This window comes from Pseudorasbora parva, chromosome 8 (assembly GCF_024679245.1).
Source record: "Pseudorasbora parva isolate DD20220531a chromosome 8, ASM2467924v1, whole genome shotgun sequence".
Lineage (NCBI taxonomy): Eukaryota > Metazoa > Chordata > Actinopteri > Cypriniformes > Gobionidae > Pseudorasbora > Pseudorasbora parva.
The window spans coordinates 6,379,043-6,389,319 of NC_090179.1; the positions used below are offsets into that span (position 1 = coordinate 6,379,043).

At 36.4% G+C, this 10,277-nt stretch overlaps 1 protein-coding gene across 3 annotated transcripts in view; it reads right to left on the reverse strand.

The window, feature by feature from the left end:
- The window catches only part of LOC137084072 (tyrosine-protein kinase receptor UFO), a 58,337-nt gene that overhangs the window by 35,996 nt on the left and 12,064 nt on the right, over positions 1–10,277 (reverse strand). For all 3 annotated transcript variants that reach the window (XM_067450005.1, XM_067450004.1, XM_067450007.1), the window contains exons 5-6: positions 9,890–9,970; positions 7,784–7,899 (exon numbers count right to left, since the gene is read on the reverse strand). In XM_067450005.1, the coding sequence (XP_067306106.1) occupies positions 7,784–7,899; positions 9,890–9,970 (197 nt within the window). The remainder of the gene's footprint in view (positions 1–7,783; positions 7,900–9,889; positions 9,971–10,277) is intronic.

The window sequence follows — 10,277 nt, forward strand, 5'->3', positions numbered from 1 at the left end:
ATATATATATATATATATATATATATATATATATATATATATATATATATATATATATATATATACTCAAAAAAATGAAACTTTGGATTTATGCATTGTAAAAAACACAACTTAAAAAAGTTGAGAAGACTGATTTTGTTTTGTTGGTTCAGCAAAAATCCATACTCTAAAAATCTCATCCAACAAAAAAAATCTTAGTATTAATTTCCCCTAGCTTTTTTTTGTTGACTCAACTTTTGTAAATAACAGTTATACGAACTGAAAATAAGTTGTCTGTGACACACACAAAAAATGTTTAGTTGAGTCAACGTGACATTATTTGTTTTCTGGAGAGATGCAACTAATCTGTAACAAATCTTTTGTAGTTGAGCCAGTTCAGCATGTTGTGTCTTTTGCAAACAGAAGTTCTCATTATGAATGAACCGGTTCAGATGGAGACTTCTTTATTGAAAATGTTTGGTTTCCATTTTGGTGATGAGTGTTTCCTTTAGTTGGGCAGTTTGAGTTTTAGCGGATTGTGTGAGTTTGTAACAGTGTTTAACAAAACACATAATTTGTTGCAAATAATGCTGTAACCAATGATCAGGTGATCAAGAAGACAGGGGAGTAGTTGACTACTTCATTCATGATTAAAATGATTTTTTCATAAATGGTGTATTATATTTACCAACAAAAGTTTTTTGCAGCAGATCAGTCATTCTGAATTTTGATTTTTAAACACATTGTGGGAATTTTTTTAGACACACACACAGACATCTAGAATCAGCAAATGAATCTCAACAATGGTGACATGTTTCATGCTGCAGTGCATGCTGGGAGCCCTCATTTTAATACTATGTTGGCTCCCAGCATGCATTGCTGCATGAAGCATGTCACCATTGTTGAGATTCATTTGCTGATTCTAGAGGTCTGTGTGTGGTAAAATACTCCCCCCTTTGCTTATGCTTTTTGCTGAACACCGTTACAAAGGCCATAAACTTACACAATGAGGCTAACTGCCCAACCAAAGGAAACACTCATCACCAAAATGGTGATGATGACCAAATGATTTTAAATTTAAAAATCAAGATCTAAACCTGTTTCCAATGGACAACATTTATTGAATTGGCTCAACTACAAAAGATTTGTTACTGAATAGTTGCATATCTCCAGAAAACAAATAATGTCTAGTTGAAACAACAAAAAATATATCAGTTCGTATAACTGTGATTGACAAAAGTTGATTCAACAAAAAAAGCTAGTGGAAATTGGTACTAAGATTTATTTTTGTTGTACAACCTAAATGTTTTTTTTACAGTGTGTCAACAGGTTCCACGTAATTGGGTTATGTTGAATTTAATTAACATTGTTTATTTCAGTAAACGTGTTTTTTTTACGTAAAGTTAATTCAATTAAACATGTTATTTCAAAATAAAAACATTAAGTTATGCCAAAGAGTAACGGTTTTAAGTCAGTTTAACATGAATCAATTACATTTGAACCAGAAACCTGATATGATGGTGTTAAATCACGATGAGTTACTTAAATAAAGTGAACAGCATCATAAGTTCATTTTTTGAGTGTGTATATATATATAAGTGAAGGGGAAAAACAATTATATATAAATGACCAAACCCTTGTTTTTCACAAATCATGGATATGCAAAATATAATAGTGAAAATCTTTTGGATTCACACTTCAACAAATCTCACTCTCACATGGTTAGTATATTGATTAGGCATCCTGCAAATATGGATTTTTTTTTTTTTAACGAGGCGTGAAGAAGTAACAATTAACACACACACTGGGAACGGCCACTAACTACTTGAGCCAAACGTTTGACATTCACTTTCTGTTTAGGACAAAGAAGAAGCGACCACTTCCCTTTTCCCCATCTTCCTGTGCGAGAGTCAGTGTAAATGAAAGAAATTTCAGGATTAAATATAACTTATATGTTTATTCTGTGTAAACACAGAATTATGTCACATTCCTTGTTGCTACACTTGTAAACCTGGTAGTTTCCCAGTGTGTGTGTGTTGCGCGTGTCTAACATATACACATATGTCACTTTTTATGGTGCTGTAATATCAAATTGATGTTGCTGTTTATTTTGCGGAAAGAATAACAATCGTGTTAAGCTGACATCATAAAAAAAAATTACATACATCTCAAGTAAGTTTATATTGAACCCGGAATATTCCTTTAATACAATTATCGTGTGCATTAACAATTATGCTGAAGTCTTGGGCCTTGGCACAATAAAGTCATCTCCACCTGGCTCAGCAGGACACATGAAAACAGCTCACTCAGCAGGAGAAACACGCTGCACATGCAAAGCCTTAAACCATCAAACCCTGGCAGAAACTATACCCTCATAACTAACCACCTACCCGGAGTTATACTGCTTCAAATCGTTCTCGGCTGTACAGAGAAGAAAGAAAGAGTGTGCTTTATAAATGAACGAAAGCTTTATGGGCATGACTAAAAATGATTACAAGAATTCCATAGAATTCAGGTTTCATGCCAGAAATACAGTACAACAGAAAACGACAAAATGCAATGTGTGACTCGCAGAAAACTGTCAAGAAATTACATTTTATAAATAAATAAATGTTTATATATGTTGCATACAGAAATTATTATATGTTGCACAAAGAAAATGAAATTAAGTTTATGTGCACATAATTCTGGACTAAGCATATCTTGCTTCCCAGTTTGTACCAATGTAGTGAAAAACAAGCCTGTCAATAAAACTGTCACTGTCAAAAAATGAGTACAAAATTGTACCTTTTAAGGTACAAGTGGCCGTCGCTGGGGTGGTACCCTTTAGGGCAGTGGTTCCCAAACCTGTCCTAGGGACCCCTTACCACTGCACATTTTGTATGTCTCCCTCATAAGACACACATAACACCATAGATATCCATAATAAAGGCTAGATGTCTTACGGCGGAGTCACCATCGTCATCACCGGCGGCCATCTTGTCACAGGCAAGCTTTCTGTCGGGCTCTGTGGAACCTGATGTAAGCTGAGTGATCTGTACGAACATAAATACTCTTATCTCGCTGAAATCTTGACGGATTTACAAATGGTTTGGTTTCTTACAAACGTTATTAACATGGCTACAAATCTGGATGCGTTAACACGTTGAAATTGCAGCATTTCGTTTGGATAAACGACTTAATCGTGAAGCTTGTGTAAAAAAAATCCTAAGTCCTTGTATCCTAAGGAACTACAGGGTCTCAGCTTTCTAAAGAGGTAAGGCATTTGATGGTAGGCAAAATTAGGTGGAAAAGTGATCTCTGAAGTAGGCACAGTGAAATGTAGGGGGGAAAATCCTAGTAAATTGCGTTTTTGAAGTTAAAATAAACTTAGTTTGCATGTTTTTTATGTTTGTTTTTAAATACAATTTTTTTAAATTATAATAGTGATATTCTTATAAAGTGTGTATATATTATATATATATATATATATATATATATATATATATATATATATATATATATATATATATATATATATATATATATATATATATATATATAAGCTATAGCTAGCTCTGGAAAAAAAATCAGAGCTGTATATGTGTGTGTGTGTGTGTGTATATATATATATATATATATATATATATACACACTTTATAAGAATATAACTATTATAATTAAAAAAAATTGTATTTAAAAACAAACAAAAAAAACATGCAAACTAAGTTTATTTTAACTTCAAAAACGCAATTTATATTTAATATATAATTAATATTTTTGCACAGTTTTAGTAGCCTATATATTGATTTAACATAAATACCTTGTGTGTGTATATTCATTGCACCTGTCTGTTCTGTTCAATGTTACTTTCATATTGAAGTCCATGGTTATAATTATTCATAAGAATGTAGTGTCATAACTACATCTCTGATGTTTATAACAAACAAAACAGTTTGGAAATCGGTTGAAATCTGAGCAAGTTATGGTTATTTAAAAGTGCATGCACCATTAAAACACACTGTTACGAGTGAGCGAGCTGCCTGTGGCAAGATGGCCGCCAGTTGTGGACGGCGACCCCCATTGGCCAACAGCGCACACGAGACATCTAGCCTTTATTATGGATATCTATGCATAGTTCAAGTCTTGCAGTCTCTACTAATGTAATAAGTTGAATCAGGTGTGTTAGATGAGGGAGACATGCAAAGTGTCCATTGGTGAGGGGTCCCCAGGACAGGTTTGGGAACCACTGCTTTAGGGTACATTTTTGTACATCTAAAGCCCTATTCGGACTGGATTAGTTTAACATGGGGACGTGGGGCTAAAGTCATTTTACCTCAGGACGTCTGTAATATTAATGGCCAATTCGCACGGGATAAGACATCTCAGTAAAACTAGCAGAAGTGGGAGGAGTAACTCGCTTTACGCACCTCCTTGACGTCATGTGCGTATGACATTACCGTTATCACGTGAGCAAACACACAACCTGAGCGCCAGTCTGAGCTCCGTCTCCAATATATATATGTGTTTTAATAAACAGTTAGGTCCAGTCTAACTATTCTGATTGGATTGTGTTGGTAATAGACACTTTCCTAGAGCTAAAATGTGTTGTGCCTCTAATAAGTGCTTTTGATCTTCTTTTTGCTTTAAATGATATGCGGAAAATACCGGACATTTTCCACAGATTTGTCCCACCACCTACAACGCAACCGAATGCTTCAAGCGCCTCCAAGGTCGCAAAATGTGCTCTTTTTTAACTTTTAAACAGGCAATGACGGAATTTTACCATACATTTTTACAGCAGGTCTATTCGAACGGGATTAGTATTACCTGAGGTCATTTTTCCAGACCTTTTTACAGAAGGTAAAAGTCTCGGTAATCTTTACTGACATTGTCCGTAATGATTGCCGAGATGGCACTCGGACGGGACTAAAATCACCGAGAACCTCAGGTAATAATTACTTTACCCCCACGTCCCCATGTTAAACTAATCCAGTCCGAATAGGGCTTAAGTCAGGGATAGGCCAGTTCAGTCCTAGAGATTTGATGTCCTCCAGAGTTTATCTGCAACCCTTGTAAGCCACCACAGTATAAAACTCACGGTTCCCAGCATGCATTGCAGCATTAAGTATTTTCACCATTGTTGAGATTCATTTCCTGATTCTTGATATCTATGTGCGACTAAACGTTTCCCCCTTTAGAAAGCTTTTAAAAATCTAAATTTAGAATGTCTGTGGCAAGAAAGTATCGCTGGTGAACAATATTTTATAAATATTTTTATTTAGTGATGAGTTTAGTCAAACATTTCTTTTGGCTTCTTTTGTTTTGAACAATGTAACAAACTCTACATAAAAATCTAAGTCAAACTGCCCAACTAAAGCAAACACTGATCACCATAATGGTGACCAAACTTTTTCAATAATTTGTCAAAAGGTAAACCTGTTAATTCTCCATAAGAGCTTCTATAGACGTCTTTCAGGGTTGGAGCCAAACTCTGCAGGACAGAGGCTCACTAGGGCCGAACTGAGCAAAACAATGGTGTAATTGTACCCTAAGGACCAATTGTGTACCTCTAAAGGTACAGTTATATGTGTTGTTCCCCAAGGAGCAAAAGTGCACCTCAACAGTACCTTTTTTTTCTGAGAGTGTAATTATTGTTTGTTTCGAGTCGTTTGTTCATTACGGTATTCAGTGCAACAGAATTACTTTTTACAGTAAGCAAATTTTGAGAAAATGTGCCTAATTGTCATGAAAATATTTTCACACCAAAAAAAAATCTTAATGATTAAAATAGTTTATAATTACATATAATTATTACTATTTTCACTATGGATATTGTGATGAAATATAACACACACACACACACACACACAAACACACACACCAGAGGTTTCGTGCTTTGCCCTACACTGTTGTGTAAAAATTGTTAGAGTGAAATGACTACACAGTAATTCCTCAGTAGGATCTCTTGTGTCTAACTGCACTTTTACCATTTGGTGACTTCTTACAGTACTAAACAATATAATTTCTTACAGTGGTATGGATAAAGACAACTGGGCCCCACTTTATATTAGGTGGCCTTAAGTACTATGTACTTACATCAAAAAATAAGTACAATGTACTTACTGTGTTCAAATTGTATTGCAAAGCAATTTTGCTGATATTGAGGTGGGATACAGGTAGAGTTAGAGACGGGTATGGTGGGATGGGTAAGTTTAAGCGTAGGGTTAGGTGTAAGGGAAGTGCCAACTGTGTAATTACAGAAATTAATTACAGACGTAATTACGTGCAGGTATTTTTAAAAATGTAAGTACAATGTAAAAACATGTACGTACACAATAAGTGCATTGCATCAAATGATTAATTACAATGTTAGTACATAGTAGTTAAGGCCACCTAATATAAAGTGGGTCCGACAACTGTATCGTGAATTCACTGTAAAAACAAGACTAAGACTGATACTGAGATTTCTCTATTCCCTAAATCTGTTCGCAATAATCTGTAGGCCTATGGTAGATGGTGAAATTCCTTGCAATCTTTCACTGATAAATGTGGTTTTTGAATTGCTTGACAATTCTCTCATGATATTTGGAGCAAAGTGTTGAGCCATGATGATGATCTTTGCTTGCAGATAGTGAGATGCTCTAACCCACACCTATTACCAGTTCGCCTATATATAATGTGTATAGAGTGTATTGTAATGTAGTCGGGTGAATGAAAGAACTGACTCGTGAGTGGATGATTGCTGAGGTATGAAAGAGCAGATGTGTCATAACAATCAAAGCTCAATGAAGAAGTTGTTGTTCCTGATTATCTTGAAGGGCTTCATTTTGGAGCGAGGAGTCACTCGTGAGTCAGATTGAGTCAATAAATAGAGTGAAAAGCGCTGCTGGTTACTGACTCACACAGCTGGTGAATTCCCCTTCAATGGCTGGGTTAGTTTAACTCAGTCCAGACCATCATTTACAATGACCAGAAGAATGTCTGTATTTGAGGTGACCGATGTCTCTACCTTAGATCATTTACTTTAATTCAGAACTTTTGAAAAGAGGACCGCAAAATTAGATGCGTGTCTTCTTGTGCTTCTTAAATCTATTTTACTCACAGATGGACGTAAATTGTTTCCTCTAGTTTGAGCTTCATGGATTACAATAACTTAACTGGGCCGCACCTTCTTGTGTGTGTAGGATTTTTTAAAATATTATATGGCACAAGTATGTTTAGTTAAGCATACTTGTGCCATAATTCATTACTTCACACTCTGTTATACTGTATATGAACATGCTCATAAATAAATCAATACATCTGTGTCTTTTGTCAGCTATGTTCAACTTTTCTGGCTCGTCTATTGTTCCTCACTTCTTTTTCATTCTTCTTCAGCTCCCTCGGGTTAGTGTGTTTTGTCTCAGTTTGGAGCGTTCGGTTCTGTAGTTGAGGAACCAGAGGAGGGGCGAGGGCTCAGACACAAGAGCCTGTTTTTATTAGAACCAGGCACTTTGGGGTGGTGCTCCGGCTGAGGGGAGTGTATGACACACACACACACACACACGCACATCCAAACTCACGTCCTACCAGGGCCCCAGAACACAGGGGGAACTGGGCCTCAAAAGTGAGTTGTACTGGGCCTCTTTGGAAGTGTGAAATGTGATCCTCTACAGCATGATTAAGCAGCACGTCTATGAGGGTGAAGCGGTTCTGACTCACATTTGTGGGACAAAACAGACGCATCACAGGCTTTTCAAAGTCAAAGGCTACAACAGATTGAAACAAACAAACACTCATTCATTCTGTTATCCAGCTATTGAAGGATTGTTTTTGAAGTTACCTGAACAATGCAGAGGCTGATGGGATAGATTCCTCCAAAGCCCATGTGCCAAGACAGACGGATACTTGAATTAGTGATCTCTTCGGCTTTAATGTCATGGGGATGGGAAGGCAGGACTAGACAGAAGGATCAAAGAAAGATATAAAGCATTTATTTGCACATTTTGTCTACATTCAGAAAGCAAAAAAAATATGCCGTTTTTGCTCATATGTAACTATTTTTTCATAAGTGTGAAGAGCACAAATAACAAGCAATCAGGTCTTCTCGCTTCTAATTTGGTCTGGATGTTGTCTTATCACACTGTTGCATTTTTTTGAAAGTTAGAATTTGCGAAATGACAGTATATGCCAGGTTAATAACTAAACTTTATCTACTTTATGCTGAAATAACACTAATAATAATATAGTTTGACTAACTTAAAATTAGTCAATATGCTTATTTTATATTCTAGCGTGTCATTGTTTTAACAAATGTTAATTTACTATGAATATACAAGGCCCAAGAGCCCAAGAAAATGTAACACTGATCACTAGGGATGCACCGATACCGATACCGGTATCTGGTATCGGCCTCGATACCACATTTTCGAAAGTACTCATACTCGTTTAAAGTCCCCCGATACCGGGGACGATACCATGGTCTGAGAAATGTCTATACTTGAGCGGCGTGTAAGGGGTTAATCACAGGTGCCGAGTGCCCGCCCCCAGGCCCGGCTACAGCTCAGAGCGGGGAGAAGACGAGACGAGATACGTTAGCAGTGTGGAACTATTTCAAAGTGCATGAATACGACAAAACAAAGGCGGACTGCAAATTGTGCTCAGCGAAATTGTCCAGAGGAGGCTCAAAAGGTAGTGTATTTAGTACAAAGTAATGAGTACAATGAGTTTACCCACGCTTCTAAACCAACACAACCCACACATCAGCAAACTCTTGCAAGACGAGAGAAAATGTCCAGAGACAATCCACGTGCTGTGAAAATAACACAGGCAATCATCGAGTAACCCCGTGTCACTAATTAGCCCAACCTCCCAGTGGATAGACGAGAGTTTCACGCTGCAACAAGCCATATTACATGCGAAACAATTCCGCAGAATTTATATACTTTTATGAAAAAAATACTTGAGTTGCACTGTCACTGTTTAATTTTTTTTAAAATAATTATTTATTCTGTAATATGTTGCATACAACATGCTTTTCATTTTAAATAAATGTTCTTGATTCCAAACTAGTCCCTTGTTTTTAAAGTAAAGCCGTTACCTGTAAATTTAAATCATGCTTTTTTTTAAGTACTCTGTATCGGTATCGGCGAGTACTGAAATCCAAGTACTCGTACTTGTACTCGTTTTCCAAAAAAGTGGTATCGGTGCATCCCTACTGATCACCATCATGGTGACTTCAAATCAATTAAACAATTATAGCAATAAACAATATCATTTCTTACAGTGGCATGATTAAAGACAACTTTGTCATGTGAATTCACAACAAAACAAGAGCAGTACATTACTGTGATGTCAGCATCATTCTGCTGTTGATTAACAGGAATGACCCAGCATGCAAATGTTTTACTGTAAATTGCTGACTACAGTAATTTGTTTTAAAATTATACTCTTTAATCCGGTAAACTTCTGGCAATTTTGTACAGTGCAGACACATATCTGATGTTTTGCAATGCAGCTGTCTGAAAAGTCATATTCTTGCAACATCCCTTATCATCATTCATTTCAATTCTGCCCAATTTTACACACTGCTAGTTAACTGGTCACTGGGCAGTGAGCTGTATTAAAGTGAGAGCTCTATACGAGCAACACTTGAGGAGTTATATTGTGTATAATTATATTTTCCCTCTCTTTCAACTTGACCTCAACTGCTTACAAATTTCACTGACTTCCAGTGCACATCACCTTATAAATGAAATGCACTATTTGAATCAATATTTGTGTAAACTATGTATATTTTGGACTATTGCAGCAAATACTACTGGAATCAATTGTGACTCAAGACTCTCAAGCAATGAAAGAGCAATGAGCTGCAGACACACTGTCTTGGCTGACCACTCGTGAACGGCAGGTGAAAACACACACTCTCACTTCAGGATGTCACACTTACCCGTCACCACACCTGTGCCAGAAGACGCCACACCTTTACGATTGTGCGCCTCACAAGAGAAAGAGCTGGATTTATTCAAACCTGTTGAGGAGTGAGACAACATGGTTGAGAAAGCTGAGATAAAAAAAATTATAAACATAATCTACACTTCATATACAACATTTTGTTGATTATAAGTAATGCTGTGCCTACATGTCAACTAACATTAGCCTGTTAGGGGTAGAGTTACTTAGTGGAAAAAGGGGTTCAGGTTAGTAGAATAAGTTGATATATAGTTGCAAAGTTACTTATAGTCAGTAGAGTGTCTGTTGAGGAGCATCACAATAAAGTACTGGCAGACAGACTACTAACACTCTACAAATACTAGAGAGTTATTTGACATGTTGGT